The sequence below is a fragment of the Sarcophilus harrisii genome, chromosome 6 (assembly GCF_902635505.1).
Source record: "Sarcophilus harrisii chromosome 6, mSarHar1.11, whole genome shotgun sequence".
Taxonomy (NCBI): Eukaryota; Metazoa; Chordata; class Mammalia; order Dasyuromorphia; family Dasyuridae; genus Sarcophilus; species Sarcophilus harrisii.
Genome location: NC_045431.1, coordinates 27,367,562 through 27,386,701, shown reverse-complemented (window position 1 = coordinate 27,386,701; position 19,140 = coordinate 27,367,562). Strand labels below are relative to the sequence as shown.

The 19,140-nt window shown below is 38.0% G+C and overlaps 1 protein-coding gene across 1 annotated transcript in view; it reads right to left on the bottom strand.

The window, feature by feature from the left end:
• FAM114A1 (family with sequence similarity 114 member A1) overlaps window positions 1-19,140 on the bottom strand; it is a 62,173-nt gene that overhangs the window by 40,406 nt on the left and 2,627 nt on the right. The window contains exons 2-3 of the mRNA XM_031943197.1: window positions 15,311-15,660; window positions 6,466-6,553 (exon numbers count right to left, since the gene is read on the bottom strand). Of these exons, the coding sequence (XP_031799057.1) occupies window positions 6,466-6,553; window positions 15,311-15,652 (430 nt within the window). The 5' untranslated portion in view covers window positions 15,653-15,660. The remainder of the gene's footprint in view (window positions 1-6,465; window positions 6,554-15,310; window positions 15,661-19,140) is intronic.

Sequence of the window (19,140 nt, the reverse complement as noted above, 5' to 3'; positions counted from 1 at the left end):
TCTAGAGGATATATTATATATATGTATAGATAAGATGGAGATGATCTATAGGATATGTGTGTATAGATGTGTGTATATAAAATAAAATGGAAATAACAACAGAAGGAAGGAACTAGAATTAAGAGGGACTGAGAAAGTGCATTGCACATAGTTTGTACTTAAACACCGTGTTACATTATATTGTGTCTTGGCTCAGTCCAGACTAGCTTTGTGACCCTGGACAAGTCACTTAACCCTATTTACCTCAGTTTCCTCATCTGTAAAATGAGCTGAAGAAGGAAATGGAGAAACACTCTAATATCTTTGCCAAGAAAATCCCAAATTGGGTCATGAAGAGTTGGACACGACTGAAATAAGTGAACAACAAAATATTGTTACATGCTGTGGCATATGAGGAGTAGATGAACCAAAAGGAAGCACCTAGTTACCTATAAAGAAATGGATGGGAAAAAAAGGTCTCATTTAGAGGCTACTTGTGCAGAAATCCCATGAGCAATGTTTCTGCCAAGTCGTCTTAGTCTCAACTTGAAATGAGGAACTAATTTACCCTGCTCTCCAAATGAAGCAACAGAAAAATAGGAGCTGGGTGACTAGGACTTTTCAGTACTTCAGTTTCCTCATCTCTAAAATGAGGTTGAGAATACCTGTAGGAGCTCTTTGTATAGGGTTGTTATGAAGCTCAAATATGGCGATGGGTGTAAAGCACTTTAAAAAACTGAAGGTCATCTTCCTGCAATAAAGTTTACAATGACAGAAAAGGCAGGAGGTATAGGTGTCTACCAGTTATAGGACACATCTATTAATTTTAAAAATATATATTCCTACATATTCTTAAAGTTATCATTTTAGTTCTGTATCCTATTACCTTTTTCCTAGACCATTGTATTTTGTTGTTGCTGTTCAGTCATTTCATTCACATCCATCTCTTCATAACTCCATTTGGGGTTTCCTTGGCAAATTACAAGAGGGGTCTGCCAGAATGTTGTGACCTGCCCAGGGTCCACACAGCTAGTGAGTGTCTGAGGTCAGACTTGAATTCAGAAAGGTGAGTCTTCTTGATTCTAAGTCCAGTGATCTATTGACTGAGTTACCAGGTGCCCAGATTATCATCTTCATCTCTACCTAATTGCCTTTTTCTATCTTTTGCCTCCTCTGCCCAATATTACTAGGTACCCTTGCGCACACACACACATACATGTACTACTACATGTATACATATGTGTGTGTGTACATTGCTGATGGCCTTTGATATTCTTTGACTACTTTTCAATTAAGGAATGGTTCTTGGTCTTATATATTAGTGTTAGGAACCATATACAGCTGTCCCCCAAATCTAGTGCACTTTTAAACTATAAAAGCCTTTTTTAGGTGACTATCACTCCTAGATGGATGCATTGTCTCCTATTGTCCACTCTATTTGGTCCCAACTGGATTCATTGGGTGTTCTCTGATGAAATAATCAGTAGGTGAGGGAAATGAGGGGGGAAAATCCTTTTTCACTCTTATGAGTAATTCTCCTTGACTCCAACCTCAAACTGAAACTCTTCTGCCATTAAGCTGGCTTACTACTTGATTATTCTGCCAGGGAAATCTCTCCAGATATTTAAAGTCCCCAGAGACAGAATTGATTTATTTGATTAGCCAATGAGCCATTCCCTTCTTGACTCAATCAAAGAGGTTCAAAAGTGGTCACTTCTATTTAAAAAATAAAAAAAAGCAAGCTGGGCATTAGGTCAGGAAACTAATCTCTTATTATAATATTGTTACTATGGAAACAATCAGATTTGACTTACATCTTACAATCCCTTTTAAAATAACACATTCCACTATACATGTAAAGACTCCCAGGCTGCTCTTTGATATTTCAGCATGGTTCTGTGCGGCTGGTGAGCAGCACAGTGCAAAGAACAATGGATTTGGAGTCAGAGGATTTGAATTTGAATCTGAGCTCCAATTAGATGAGTCATTTCACCTTTTTAGGCCTCAGCTAGGTCAACTTTAAAATCAAGAGATTGGACTAGATGAATTTTGAATTCTTTCTCCGTCCTAAATGTATAAATAAGGTTTTACCCAAAACAACAACTAACTCCACTTCCACCCCACAAAAGGGGAAAAAATGTTGAATTTAACAAGAGTGGGAGAAAGGTGAATTTTGAATTCTTTCTCTGTCCTAAATGTATAAATAAGGTTTTACCCCAAACAACAACTAATCCTACTCCCCTCCCCCAGAAAGGGAAAAAATGTTGAATTTAGCAAGAGTGGGAGAAAGTTGAATTTTGAATTCTTTCTCTGTCCTAAATGTATAAATAAGATTGTACCCCAAACAACAACTAATCCCACTCCCGTCCCCCAGAAAGGGAAAAAATGTTGAATTTAGCTAGAGTGGGAGAAAGGTGAATTTTGAATTGTTCTCCGTCCTAAATATATAAATAAGATTTACCCAAAACAATAATTAACTCCACTCCCTCCTCCCCAAAAGGGGAAAAAATGTTGAATTTAGTAAGAGTGGGAGAAGGGTAGCAGTGTTGAACCCTTGACTCTCTAAGAGACAAGCCTATGGACTAGAATTATTTTATTCACTTATCAATGCAGGTTCACACAGCTATTAAAATTGGAATTCATAGTAAACATTTAAGCCAATACACAGAGTCTATATATTTTTCTGTGTTGCTAAGTTCTACTTTGATTGTTAGACTATATTATTCTCAAAATATTCTATAAAATGGTTGGCTATAACCCAATACGCAGAGTCTATATATTTTTCTGTGTTGCTAACTTCTACTTTGATTGTTAGACTATATTATTCTCAAAATATTGTATAAAATTGTACAAGCCAATATACAGAGTCTATATATTTTTCTGTATTGCTAAGTTCTACTTTGATTGTTAGACTATATTATTCTCAAAATATTCTATAAAATGGTTGGTTATAAACCAATATACAGTCTATATAATTTTCTGTGTTGCTAAGTTTTACTTTGATTGCTAAACTATATTATTCTCAAAATATTGTATAAAAGGGGGTTGGTTATTCACAGATAAGAAATGGGCTGAGTCATCTGTCACAAAAGGAGGCAGTCATTGAGAACGGCTCACCCAGTCCATAAATATTACCAACTTGCCAAGCTTGCCAAATGGTCCCATTATATGAAAAGGTTAAAAGCTTGAGTTCTATCGTATTAATTAGTTCAGTGACAGTTGCTCACCCATAAGACATTTCATGTTTTGTGCCTATGTCTCTGAGGTATTTCACTGAAGACAGTCATTCCTTTAGCATAGGCAAAGAAAGACTTTTACAGAGGAAGAAGCAGCATTTCAGAGAGAGGAAGGGAGAGAGACAAGAAGGGAAAAGGAGGGGGTTGGGAAAAGAGAAGAAGAACTGGGGGAAACGAGGAAAGAAAGAAAGAAAGAAGGGGTGAAAGAAAAAAGGGAAGAAGGGAAGGAAGGAGAGGAAAGGGGGAAGAAAAGGAGGGAGAAAAGGAAGAAGGAAAGGACAGGGAGGGAGAGAAGGGAGGAAAGAAAAGAAGGAGTTAGGAAAGGAGAGAAAAGGGGAGAAAGGAAGGGAAGGAAAGAGAGAGGAGGAAAGGGAAGAAGAAAAGAAGAAATATGAAATCCTTAAACCTAATGACCCATTGAAGGAGAATTATAAATAGAAAAGGGTAAGATAAGGTTATGCACATCAGACTTTCATTTCAATTTCTGGAGTAATGAGAAGAAAATAACCCCCCATCTTTGAAAAGCCATTATCGTTTTCACAATCAAAAAGGAAATGGTAAAGCAGACAGAAGCGATCATCACATGGTCTAAAGATCCTTGCCAGAATTCTTCTGGATTAATTACTGCACACACACACACACACACACACACACACACAGTTTTGTGCACTGTGAGCCTCTGGAATTTGCAGAGTGGTGTGAGCTGTAACACAATACACTGAACATGATCTTTGTGGAGTATCAGAGATAGAAGAAGTTCAATATTAACATGAAACAAGACCCTGCAATAGAATATGACATCAAACTGCAGGTCAAGGAAGATGTGTTTTGGTCCTAAGAGATCCAAAGTGGAGAAGATGCAGCAGAAATCCACCCAGCTTCTTCAGGAGGGAAGCAAGGAGCAGCCCCCTTTCATGCTTTGTGCCAGGGAGCAAACCCTGAGAGCCTGGAGCAGTGCCAGGCTCCTGGTAGTAAAGTGTTTCAGACCAATGTTAGATGGCAGCAGGATATCTAAGAAGGGACTGGACAGTAAATCCAGCAGAGGAAAGTGCCCGTCAGACATCACTAACCTATGTAAAGTTTAGAGACTGCCCTTGCAGAGGGCAGAATGAAACAAACACAAGCTCAAGGCTGACGGTGGCTCCTTCTTCACTTGAAGTAGTAAGGCACCCAGAGGGAGGTACAGGGGGCATGTGTGCCACGGAAGTCAGGCTACTTCTACCACCTTGACCCCTAAGATTCAGATAGGGACCGCCCAGGACCCTGAAGTCAAGAGCTTGGGAAAAGCAGTGCTTCCCCATCCCCAGACCTGCTTCTAGCCCTTCCCCATAGAGGGGAAATAGTGATGTGGAGAGGGCACCTGCCTTCCTCATCACTACCAGGACACCACTGGCCAACTGCCACAGGGGCCAAGGAGCCCTGGAAATGGCAATATCCTCAAACCCTCTTCTTGCCTCCAGCCCAGCCCTTCCAGTCCTCATCATTCAGGGAAGCAACTTTTTTGTGGAGAAGGGAGCAGCCCTCACACCGACTGCCAACTTAATGCCGCTTCCAAGACTGGCAAACCAACTTTGCTGAAGCAACAAGATAGCCAGGATGGCATGTGCCAGGCAGCCCTACTGTTTTGCTGAGACAAGTTCCTGCCAGACTCCTCACTCCCCTTGTTAAGTTCCCATGCCTTCTGCAAAATGTCTCCTTTCCAGAAACAGGTGATTTAATTCAGTTAATGATGCTTAGATAATTCCCGACTCTTACATTTGCGAGATGTCTGAACTTGGATGTACTTTAAATATAGAGTTACAAGACGGTTGTTGGGATGAAAGCAGACACCAAAGGGAGCTCCTGGCCACTTCTACAGGGCAGTAATTAAAGCCACCTAGAAGGAACTTGGAATACAACAGTGTGCAACCAAAACCCCTCCAGAGTGAAGGTCATCAGAGATTGGCTCTTTCTTTTCTTTGTTAATTGAAATTTTATTCAAATTTTCTTAATACTTGCTCCTCTCTAAACAAAGTATGGAAGGAACTGTCAGCATTCATCTCTAATGATAACCCTAAATTCCAATTTAAATCACAGAAACTAAAGAAAACATCAAACTATATAGGTATGTATGAGCTAAATAACATCTCTTTGAATATGAAGTCAAAGTGAAGAACAGACTTAAGGAAATTAGAGTTGGTAGATAGAGTACCTGAAGAACTATGGAGAAAGATTCATAATATTGTGTAGGAGGGAGCAACCAAAAACATCCCAAAGAAAAAGAGAAAAAAGTGGGAAAGAAAACTGGCTGCCTGAAGAGGCTTTGCAAATAGCTGAGAAAGGAAAGAAAGAGAAAGGGGAAGAATACCCAGCTGAATACAGAATTCCAGAGATTAGCAGGGAGAGAGATTTTCATAAATGAGCAATGCAAAGAAAAAGAAGAAAACAATAGAATGGAAAAGATAAAAGATCTTTTAAAAATTAGAGATTCTCTTAAAAATAAGAGATTAAAAATCTCTTAAAAATGGGCATGATAAAAGACAAAATGGTAGGACTTAACAGTAGTAGAAGAGATTGAAGAGAGGTGTCAAGAATATAAAGAACTGTATATGAAAAATCTTAACTTTACTGATAACCAGGATGGTATGGTTATTGATCTAGAGCCATACATTCTGGAGAATGAAGTCAATAATGTCAACTTTGCTACTGGTCTTTTTCAGTAGGGAAAGAAACTGGTGACTGAAGAGGTTAGTGACTAGCTGGGTCTTTAATGGCGACTCCTATTGACCTAAAATGGCCAATATCTACTGGATCATAAATATACAGTGGAGAATACAAAGAAAGAGGCACAGGCACATTCCCATAAGTAACACTACATGGGTTGTACCTGCTATATCACAAGCCAAGCAATCCCTTCCTCATGTATCTGCAGCTGTTGGGAAGAAGGATGAGTCATTTTTACAATGAGGTTGTCTTTGTCCGGAACTTTTAAGGGAAAATGAATTCTCAGGGAATTCTGTCTTATTTCTTCCTCCTTTTAGGAGTACCTTCACATTCAGGTTCCGTTTAATCCCCCTATTTTGAAAATCCACCCTTCTCCTGCCCACTAATTTCTATTTGTGCACAATAAACTTAAATAAATACTTGAGCTTTAAGAGTATATAAAAAGAGGCAAAAGATTGATGGAGCTAATGCTTTACCAGCATGTGCTATATCCATTTTCAAAAGAATCTCAATCTCTGTGAATCCTGTGCCAATGTACAATACTTACCAACCGTAGCAGATGCAGATGACAAAAGGGATTTTCCCCAAGATCCCCATCCTGTCCACCCACTTCCTTGAGAAGAGGAATCCTCATCCTAGAGGAATACAAATTAATCACATCAGCCACCAGTTTCTTTTCCCAAAGAAAAAGAACAACAGCAAAGTTTTATAACGACTAAGATATAAAAATCACTAACAATTACTACAGGGTCATAAAAGTGTCCTAACACACTTTGCAATGTGCACTTTGGTACCAAAGTGATTAGTTGTGTTAGTGCTTTCTGAGAATGTGATTCAAAACCAAAAGTAATGAATCTCTTGCACCCTGACCCATAGTTCTCTGAAGCCCTGAGAACTAATGGCTGGGAATAGGAGAGTCATGTGAAAGAAGTAAGAGTGCCTTAAACTATCATCGAATGATCATTTGAAAATGCTTCCAACAAATTTATCCCATTAACATTTACACAACTGAATTTATACATTCCTCAAGACATATTTAACTTTCAAATCTCTGGGTTCGATGTGAGTATGAACATAAGAAAATCATAAGTAATTTGGACAAGAGAATTAAAAGGAACCTTGGCCAGCTAATTGAAGGGATGGAATTATTTTTGGTGCCTGGATAAGATTTTAAAAAGTAAGCAAGAAGTGACATGGGAAATATCAAATTCATTAACGATAATGCTTTACCCAAATTTTCCCACTTTGACTATTTATCTTCTTAGACTATCTGCATTATTTCATGAAGTTTTTAAAATTTATGTCACTGAAGTTATTTAGTCTTTTGTGTTCACCTTATTCCTTTACAATAGAGTAATTAAGACTTTATGCAATAATTCATATTTGTAAAAGGTACTTCCTTTTTCTTTTCTTTTTTTGGAGGTATGTGTGTAATATGGCCTTTTATAGTTAGGTTGTATATTCATCTGGAGCTTACTGTGTTTTGTAATGTAAAATAATGATCTATAGCTGATTTTTTACAATCTGCTTTCTAGTTTTCTGATAGTTCTTGCCAAATAGGAGGTCATCCTCCCAGTAACTTATATTCTTAGATTTCTCATGCTAATTAACTATGAAAAGAGTGGTTTTAAAAAACAAGAGAGGAAAATTGAGACATTTCTACTGAGGTTATAGTTTCTATAATTTTTTTCCTGAGTAAATTTAAAATGCCATCTGCTTTTAAACAAATATGATATTTTCACAACTAATATACTATAGAAATTAAATTACTGATTGTTTTATATAAGAAAAGAGTGAGAAACATTCTTAATAAATGGGAGGGAGGAAGCTTATCCCTTCTGAAAATGTAAAACACAAGCAGAGTTTTTGATATATATTTTGATTTGACTCATCAGAACAATGGAACCTAGAAACAAGATTTTGCCACAGTAAAGACAGATGTGGATTTGATTAACAACATCCTTTCACAGGAACAAATTACCACCCATGATCAGGGAGGGCTAATATTGGCATGGGAGAACAGTTTTTGACTCAAATGACAATATACTTAATATGATCTGACAGCTGGTAATTGACTAGCAAATGGAAATAAATGTTACATGAATCTAGGACTGGGTTTTTGTTTTTCTTCCCATACATAAAAGCTGCTTATATATTCTTGCTTAGAAAATTTGGGTGGGCTATTCCCCCAGTTTTACTCATGAGGGAGGGATCTCTTCCTACCCAAAGCCCACCCAGTTTTAATGCCTAAGATAAACCTGAATGGAATGGTGGAAAGAATAGTTCAGGAGAACCCATGATTAGAAATCAATGTTTATAACCCAACTAAAGTTACTTTTGAGCCTTAATTTCTTTCTCTTTAAAATGGGCTAATGAATTTCCACTTCTGTTTTTGTCCACTGCATTTCTGATTTCCTTCTCAGGTTACTTTTACCTTATTTCTAAGTCCATTTTTTCTTGTGCAGCAAAATAACTGTATGAATATGTATACATATATTGTGTTTAACATATTTAACATGTATTGATCTACCTGCCATCTGGGGGAGGAGATGGGGGGGAAAGGAGAGAAAAAGTTGGAACAGAAGGTTTTGCAAGAGTTAATGCTGAAAAATTACCCATGAATATATCTTGTAAATAAAAAGCTATAATAAAAAAATAAATAAAATGGGCTAATGATACTTATGCTTTTTAAATCACAGGGTTTTTAAGAGAAAGGGACTTTCTAACACTTAAAGTACTGAAGAAATGGGAATTATTATTACTAGCATGCAGTATCTAGGGGTATTTACTCTAGAGCCCAGATTCTTAAAGTATGGGTCATATCCCCATATATGGTCTCATAACTGAGTACGGAATCTGTGTAAACATGATTTACTATCAGTACATATTTTATGTACCTATATACCACACAACTATAGTTTATTATCAGTGTTTGATTTGTGTACTTATTTTATAGACATACTGATATACTATATAACTGATTTATTATCAGTAAGTGTTTGATTTGAATACATATTTTATGCACCTATATACCATATAACTATAGTTTATTATCAGTGTTTGATTTGTATACTTAGTTTATATACATACTGATATGCTATGTAACTGATTTATTATCAGCGTTTGATTTGTATACCTATTTTATATACCTATATATCTGGAGTCATGAAAACTTCTTGGGCAAAAAGGGGTTGCATATGGAAAAAGCCCTGGGCTAGTGAAAACACTCAGGCCATGATAGGAGTCTTCAAGCATTTGAAGGACTATTACCCAGGACTATTATTCTGCTTGGTCCCAAAGGGCAGAACTAAGGATCATGGGTAGAAGTTTCAATGTGGACTTTGAGCTTACTGTCTTCCCTTGTCAGAAAGAAGCCCAACTGGCTGTTATAAGACATATAACCAGGTTCCAGACTATTCTGTTTGTATAAAATGATTGTGAGAATGGAACTTTGCATCAGCCTCCATGGTCTATCCCTCAAACCTCTGAGCATCTTTAAACAACCTTTCAGATACTGATTAGCATATCTTTAGAGAGTCTGGGACCTGGTCTGCCAGGTACACTGCATCTGGCTCCTCCTTGATCGGAGGGTACCTCTGAGCTCTCAGATTCTTCTCCGGTCCTCCCCAATGGTTGTATTTCCCCTAGGAAGATTTTTCAGGACTAAAACCTCTGTGAGGTGTGTTTCTCTCTCTCTCTGTCTCTGTCTCTCTCTATGTGTGTGTCTCTCTGTCTCTGTCTCTCTCTGTCTCTCTCTGTCTCTCTCTCTCTTTCTCTCTTTCCCTTCAATGGTGTCTTTCTCCTTACTACAGCTAACTCTGGTTAGTCTGCTAAAGTCCTCTAAGGATCTAATCTTCCAATCAATGACGTATTCACATTTCATGGTATATTCCTTTAATGGATTCTTCCAAACTCCTTTCCTTGGTCACCCTATTGCTCTCCTAATTCTATTTCATATTTGCCACTCCTGGTGCCTGTTTTACTTCTTCATTTTGTCTGTAACTGCTTTTCCTAAATCAACCTACCTTTAGGCAAAGAAAATAGCCATTGTGAATTTGTCACCTGTTTATTTCAAACTAGGAATTGCTACCCTGACCTCATCGGTTGTACCTTAGTGTAAAGAAATCTCTAAAAGTTAGATTTCTCCAGGATCCTGGCTCCTGAGGGAATGTGTCTCTCTTACTAGAGTAACTCAAGTAGAAACCAGTGCTGGTCACTGGTCCGAGACTCAGCGTTGGGAATTCCTTGGACAACATGACTTCTGTGATCCTCTAAGAATCTATTAATGATCGTAAATAAAGATTTGTTCCTTTTAATCTGGAGGAGGGGGAAGGCTGAGAGCCTAAAGTTCAATAAATCTCTTTTTGATCTGTTATGAGATTGGAACCTTGCCTGCTGGCCACTTCCTTGTTCTTTCCAACACCATAGAAGAGCACAAGAGTTTTTACAAGAATTGGGTCAATAATAAACTACATCAGGGCTACAGTGTATTACTATGGGAGTTACCATGTCTATAGCGTCTAAATGCAAAAAACAAGCAAATAAAATCAATTGGAGAGGGAGAGGTCAGAGAAGGGAATCAAAGATAGGAGGAACCCATACTCCTGTTGCAAATTGGTTAGACTGGGAGAGACTGGGGAGCCATGGAGATAGAAAGAGCCTGAGTGACCGATGAGGCCATAATATCAAAGGAATCCTACCAATATTTTTTTATTCTTATCCAATCTATTCATGATGCTATGTGCGAAGGTGTTTACCTTGCATCAATACATCTGTGAAGGTTGCAGCCAACCTTTTGTTACAAGCAGGAGAAAACTCTAGGAACTGCATCCATAGTGAGCTATTCTGGAGCCACAGTCGTGGACAGACCTGATTTTCTGAGCTGAGATTAGGGAGCTAGCTTGATTTTCCAGAACCAAAGGGAAGGCTTCGGAACGCAAGGCTCTTTAAGCACAAGCAGAGATTTCTCTGTCCTTTTGTATGAGCAGGGTCTCCTGGTGGTCTGTGTGCTGTTTTTAAACACTGGTTAGATGAGGAAACTGAGAGCTAGGGAGACTGACTTGCCTATCATATGGGTAGTCCAAGTCAGAGGCTGTCAGAGCCATGGGTCTACAAAGCCACAGGAGTAACATGGTAACTCCCATAGTAATACACTGTAGCCCTGATGTAGTTTATTATTGACCCAACTCTTGTAAAAACTCTTATGCTCTTCTATGGTGATGGGAAGAACAAGGAAGTGGCCAGCAGGCAAGGTTCCACAAGCCTACAGTGTCATGACTGGTCTCCTGGATTTTTTTTTCCTTCTCATGTGCTTTCTGGTGTTCATGGGTGGGACCTTGGGCTGCCAAGCCCAAGTTAGGAGCATGTGGTTCATCACTGTTGCGTGATCCAGAACCCTGGACTTCTTGGGAGCTTGGGTGTAGAGAACATCTAGAATGAGAGGTGAAACCATGTCTTTCTGGTTTCATTTTAGATGTCTTTATTCAGGAGACCCTTTGTAAGCCCAGTCCTCTACTGCTATAGTGGGGAGAGCTTTGAACTTGAAGTCAGAACAGACCCAGACTTGACTCTCACCTCTACCATTTACTAGCTCTCTGAATTTGGGCAACTGGCTTAACCTGAGCCTCAGTTTCCTTATCTATAACATGGAGATAATAATGCAAGTAAAACTTCACAGGATCATTGTGAGGATCAAATGAAGTAATCTCCCATTAGACTGTGAACTCCTTGAGAACAGAGTCCATCATTTATCTCATAAATGCATAAAAGCATAAAAAGTGCTTAATTGATATTTATTGCTTGACTATATAAAAAACATCTTTCAAAAGTGATACATAAATGTCTGCTATTACATTATTTGTGACAGATCATGACAAGAAGAAGAGGAAAGAGAAGGAATATTACCAGCACAACCATAACTAGAGAAAACCATACATAGTTCTAAATTGAATGGGGATAAGTTCTGTAGTACTATGGATTTCAGCCACAATGTGGATTAAATAGACTTTTGAGGTCTAGACTGATATAGCCACATGTTTCGATACATAGAACATTGGACTTGAGCTGAATACAAATCATAGCTGTACTATTTACAAGTTGTATGACTTTGGGAAAATCACTGAAGGCATGTCTCAGTTTCAGCATCCAAAAGGAAGACTTGGACCAGTGGGTAAAGACAAATAGAAAAGAATCCTTCCAACTGAATGTTGACTTGGAAAACTATAAATTAACATTGCCTGTTTTGTGTTGCATTTTAATTGCTACTATGAATGACATTGTTTCTATAGGAGAATTAATTTTGGATTCCAAATAATCGCTTTACAAATGAGTACAGTTCATTTGCAAGTTTGGGAACACTCATATTTTAAGTAAAATTGTAGAAAAAGCATAAGTTTGTGAGAACCACAAAATTATCCACGGAGCACAATATCAAATGAAGTTTGTTTCCTTTTATTAACTCTATCCTTATGTACATGACCTAAGGAAAACACTCTTTAATTTTCTTCCTTTTTAAAATGAGAACAAATGAGTTTAGCCTTATGAGGGTAAAAAGAATATCAAGTCAATGAAGTTTAAGGTCCTTACACATTCATAATATTGTTGAGTTCATTTCCTCCTTTGGGTCCAAGCGCACATGAACAACACATTCTTCTAGGCTGGAGCTTGGGAGTGAGGAGGATATGAAAGAAGGAAAAATTTCTCAGTATTCATCTGCCCAAAATGGTTGTTCCCAAAGTTGTGAGATCCTCTTCATTGGAAATATAATCTAACATAACATCATAGAGCTACAAAGGGATCTTAGAGATGGAGATGATGATGATAATGATGATGATGGTAACTAGCATTAATGTAACACTTAAGGTTTGTAAAGAGCTTAAAATATTATTTTGTCATCACAATAACTGTGGGAGGTGGGTGCTATTATTATCCTCATTTTATAGACGAAGAAACTGAGGCAGTTGTTAAATGACGGCTTGTCCTGGGTCATCTAGCTAGTAAAGTATCCGAAGCAGGATTTGAACTCCAGAACTCCTGACTTCAGGTCCGGAGCTTTATCTACTTTGCTATCTAGCTGGTTAAGCAAAAGTGCTCTTTTTAAAGATGTAGATGTCCTAGAGAGTAGTCCTGCCTTTGATAAATGACTTCTAAGAGTCTATTATTAAAGGTGTAGTCTTAAATCTTACTTGTGGGGAGGATCACAACCAGCCAGACAATTGGTGGACTGTACAATTCCATGTCAAGTAAGTAATCTATAGATTATTTAGAATAGAATTTATTAATAGAATATTTTGGAGTTGTGGGTCCTAGTTAGAAACCACAGACAAACACGGCTTTTATTCCTCTTCCTTTCCCAAGCCATTCACCCTCCTTAGCCCCTACATACAAGCCAAAGAAGGATAAAATTCATGGTGTGACTTCATGGAAATGGCAGTGATAAAATTCTATATGAAAATATAAACATCTTAAAAGAAAAAACACTCATGCAAACATATTGTGTATTATTACTATACAATTCAATTGTAGCACATATCCTGGAAGTGATGGGTTTTTACATAAGGCAAATTGTCCTTCTGTAACTGCTGAGAAAATGAAAAAGGAAAGAAAATGTTCATTTTCTAAACACAATATTTTCTGGTGTGACTTAAGATAGCCTGTTTTTTTTTTTTTTTTTTTAAGAATTTCTTCCCAGAGGCTAGAAGAATAAATAAAAGATGAAACATCCTTTCTCTATAATTAGAAATAGAATCTTTTTTCTTCCAATCCACAAAAGCCTCTCATCTACCAACAGATCCCAACCCTACCCCCCAACTGATAGTTGTATCATGTCTTCTCTGCATTATTGGCCATGTTGAATCCCCTTTCTCGGACACTCTCTCCTTTGGGTTTTTGTGACACTGCTCTCTTGGTTCTTAATCTTGTTCTATTTTCTTAGTATCTTTTGAGGGATCATCATCCTAGGCAAGTCCCCTGACTGAGGGAAACCTCGAGGCTCTGGTTTGGGTCGCCTTCACTTTCTCCTTGTACTGTGTCAGTGACTTAATCAACTTCTGCTGGTTCTCCATGTAGATGATTCCCAGATAAACCAGCCTAGCTTTTCTCCTAAGCTCTAATTTCACATCCATGATTTCCTAGTGGACATTTCAAATTGGATTCTTATAGGCATCTCAAACTCAAGAAATCCATAACAAAATTCGTCATCTCTCTCTTCAAACCCACTCCTCTTCTGAACGTCCCTCTTTTTGTTTGAAGCTATCACCAGACTTCCAATTACCTGGATATACAACCTCAGAGTCATCCTTGACTCCTCATGCCTTCTCATGCCATATATCTATTCTATTCCCATGTCTTTGGTTTCTAACCCTACAATATCTCTTCCATACATTTTTATGTGTCCACTCATGCAGTGGCCACTCTAGTTTAAGCTCTTGGCCCCTCTCACCTGGATCATTGCAATGTCCTTCTATTTGGCCTCCTTGACTCTTCCACTCCAAATCACCTACCACATGGATGCTAAATTGATTTTCCTAAAACACTAAGTCTGCCTGCATGTTATTTTTATTCAATAATTTCCAGTTGCTCCCTATTACCTGTAGGATCATATATAAATACCTCTATCTGGCATTTAAACATCCTAGCCCATCTTCTTTTCCCCAGAAGTATTACATATATTCTCTTCCACACATAGGACAATCCAACAAAAGGGCCTTCTTGCTATTTCTCACAAACAAATCCCATCTCTCAACTCAGTGCCCATTGACTGGCCCCTCCCTGTTCCTAGAATATATTCCCTTTCTCTTTTGGAATTCCTAGCTTTCTTCTAGGCTTAGTTCAAGTCCTACAAACTTTCCTTATTCTTACATCTGATGCATTCTCTCCCAGGCTCTCTTGTATTCCTTTGCTATATGTATTTTGTATATAAGCGATTTGTGAATGTTTTCTCCCCACACTAAAATGTAAGCTCCTTAAGGAAAGGGTTTCTTTTGCCTTTGTTTCTGTATCCTCAGCACTCAGTATAGTACCTAGAGTGTAATAAATGCTTGTAGATTGATCAATGCTATGGCCAAATTGGTCTTTTGTGGATTGGAAAGAGATTCTGCAGGCTTGATTATAATATGCAAATATATTATTTTATTTACTCTTTTTCTAAACACTTGTAAAAAGCCCTTCACAGGAGAAGAAATATAATATTCTCCCTGTGTATTGTTGTTAAAAAAAAAAAAAAAGGTCAATCCTTTGAAGGCAGGGATAGCATTCTACTTCTTTTTGGGGGAGAGGGGATGCTAGTTGCTACTAGCTGAGTTTGAAGAACACACTCTGAAAAAAAACTTACTGGCAGAGTGTGAAGAACACCTTGGAAAAAAATGAAGTTGAATTATATAAATTCCACTTACTTGGTTGCTTTGCTCATTCAACACTTCAGATGCAGGATCTGGCTCAAGACTTACAGACTCGATGCACTCAACAAGTACATCTTCTGTCACTTCCCCATTAGAAGGAGGTTGATTTGTAGCTATGTCTTCTGTCAAGGGATTGTTAGAATGCTGGGTACCAGCCACCTCTTCATCTTCTACTTTGATGTTTTTATCTTCTTCTTTTAGTCCCATTGGTAGAGATTCATTCAAAATATCTGTCGTTTCATGATGTATCGCAGCCTCCCCAAGTAAAGAATCTGTATTCGTGGTTATTTCAGTTTTTTCTTCTGGTGCTATAGTGTTACTTGTGTCTTCAGACATTTTTATTTCTGCACAACATATAGATTTAAAAAAATCATATTAATGAATCTGATTGTAAAGCTTTTCAATGGAGATCTGCAGACATGTACACCCAGAAATGAAACTTGGAAATAGTAAATGTTCTTCCACACTGGATCATGAGGTTAGAGTTCAAAGATACCTTGGATGCCATCAGGTCCAATCATCTCAATTTATAGATAAAGAAACTGACCCATCGAGTGGATAGGGGACTCTTCCCACGTGATAGCTGATAAATATCTGAGACAGAATTTGAAAACATGTCTTTCTTACACCAAGGCTAAAACTATATCCCTATACCATGCTAATGCTCAGTGTTTTTGTTCTGTATACTATAACTGTCTTATAACAGTCATGGCTCTCTATGTGCTATCAAGCAAAATGTACTGGAAACTCCATTCATTTATATAGCTTGAACATATTAAACTAATTCTTCTTCCAATGTATCTCTCCAAACCAATCCTTCTTCCAATGTATCTCTCTTTCTGCTTCCCTTCGCTTTTTTTTTTATTTTTTGGAGAACATCCCAATATAATCAACTCATACCCATGGCTTCTGTCGATGTAAAATCCTTTTAAGTGTACTATTAATGATAAAGTCTTTCAGGAGTTACATGAATCATCTTCTCCAGTGGGAATGTGAATAGTTTGGCTGTATTGAGTCCCTAATGATTTCTCTTTCCTGTTTACCTTTTTGCCCTCAATACTTTCTCTTGGGTCTTGTTTTTAAATGTCAAATTTTCTATTCAACTCTTCTTTTCATCCATAATATTATAAGTTCTCTATTTCATGAAATATCCTCTTTCCCCCTGAAGGATTATGCTCAGTTTTGCTGAGTAGGTGATTCTTGGCTGCAATCCTAGCTCCTTGGCCCTTTGGTTGTGACTGTTTCCACATTATTTTCTTTTAAGTTTCTGTCTTGTTTTCTTTGCCACCACAATAGCTTTCTATGAACAAGTTCTTCTCTACCTCCCCCACCCCCATTGCTCCTTTTTCCAGTCTAGTTTCTTGACTTTGAACTTTTTGTTAAAGTTGAGCTCTGCTCATCATGGGATGGGAAAGCACTGTCCTAAACTTCAGGCTTTTTTGTGCTACTGTTTTAAGCACTAGTTCTAGACCCTACTAGATCCAAAATCTAGAGGTCTGAAAGGTGGTGACATAGTGAGAGATGGTCACTACTCTCCTGGTCCATACTTTGATCTTTACCCAGGAAGGGCCCTAGCTCTCCTACAACTATAAGTGCTAGTACTCCTTTTGGTCCTGGAACTGTGGCCAGGTGCCCTGCTCTCCTGCAGCCACAAATGCCAGCTCTCCTTTCTTCCTTGAAAGTAAGACTCTATTCCTTTGTGATTGATCACAAATGATCCTCTCTGCCCTGGAACTGGGATCCAGAACTGCATAGAGGTAATAGAGCTGCCAACCAGTGCCAATTGCATCCGGTGTTAGCCACACCCAGTGCCAGCAAAAGGTCCCTGCCATCTCTTTCTGACCATTTGTCTAACTTTACCTTCTCTGGGCTGAGAACTCCCAAAGCTGTTGCTTTGCCCACCCATCCATCACATATACCATTTCTGCTGGCCTTCGAACTTGGCTTAAGCTGAAAAAATGTCTCATCCTGATCTGCCACTTTGAAATTTGATTTGCTTTTTTACTTTATTTTATTTTGATTTGAGTTTTTTAAAAGATGTTTGGAAGGAAGGGCAGCTAATTGGTGTAATGGATAGAGCACCAGTCCTGAAGTCAGGAAGACCTGAGTCTCAGACACTTAATTCCTAGCTGTGTGACTCTGGACAAGTCACTGAATCCCAATTGCTTCAGCCAAAAATAAAAAGTCAGTAATTTTCATCAGCTCTCTTTTTTATACTTTAATGTACAAAGGCCCCACGACAACACAGATTTAGGAAAGAGAACATTATGTGGAAATTTGGCACTAAAAGGGCAAATTCTTCTGAAATACATAGAAATTTAAGAGTAGACCGTTCCTTCTTTTTCCTTTCCTACACTGTGCTAGTGTAGAAAATTTTAATTTGTGCTAAACCAGTGTTGCTTGGATTGATATTGATTGACAAGCTGGCCAGCATAGGAACACTTGCATATGAGGGATATGAACTTGGAGCTGACCCTTTCGGCATAGGAAGGTATAAGATGTGTTTTCTCCAAAGGCAGTAAAATAATTGCAGATACTCTGGAAACCTCAGACTGAATCTTAAAATATCCTTTTCAACTATATTTGAAATGGCTATCGATGGAAATTCTAAAGGGGTTGACAATGGAATTGAGAGCTTGACAGTTTATAGCTGGGAACATCGCTTCCTCAACTGATGAGCTATGTGATTATTTATTCTAACCCTGCAAGAGCAAATAAGATCTGCACGACCGAGTCGCCTGGCTCAGAATAACAAAGAGTTTGTTCCTTCAAATTTCAGCTCAAGGATAATGGTCTCTGTTAGACCTTTCCTGATTCTCCTAAGAGAACGTGTTTCTCCCTTCCCTGCATGCCCTTTGCACGAGGGGCAGCCATATTGTCAGGAATATAGATCCAATTTTGGAACCAGGAAACCTGGGTCCAAATGCTGTATTTGGAATATAACTCCGGACTAGTCACCTAACCTATCCGTTCTTTAGGGAAACTCTGTATGAGTATATATTATAGATAAGATAGAGATATGGAGGCAAAGGAAGTTGCCTGATCTAGGAGGTCTCTGCATCAGTAAAATCCCAGGTTCAGTTCTAGTCCTTTATTTACTTTGTATCCATATGTTGTTTCCCTCAAATCAGAATCAGCAAAGAATTGTTTCATTTTTGACTTTGTATTCCTAGTGCCTAGAACAGTGACTGGAACACACTTCATAAATAATAATATATTATCAATTATTATTATTTTATATATAATTATTGATAAATACTTATTAATAAATAAATTAAAAACCACTTAATAAATACTTTTTGATTGATTTAGATAAAAAAAGTGTTAGAGACACAATATTGCACAGTGGATAGAGAGGCAGTTTTGGTGTCAAGTACATCCACGTTCAAGTCTTCTGACACTAGTTGCGATCACATCAATAAATTCTCAGGATTCTATTAATTCTCTAAGACTGTAATTTACAGAATTGCGCCATAAAAATTTCCTGCGAGTTTCCTATATGAAGAGATGAAATTAAAAAGACTAAATCTTTCATGTCCATTTAATATAGGCTGGTAGCAAGAATCACCCTTTGAGCATTAACTAGTATTAACTAGTATCTCTCCAATTTTATCATGAAATTCCTGATTGTAGAACCGAATTTGCTACAGCGAGCCCCTCATTATAGTGGAACCTGAAGAGAGGTAAGAAAGGGGAGGAAGCTACCTGATCCCTTCTTTCTTTGTGCCAGCTACATATATACTTCCCACATGTAAGAAAGTGCCAATTCTGGGCAACTGATACTAACCTCTCAAGGAGTTTTTACCCCTTCTGGGGACAAATGT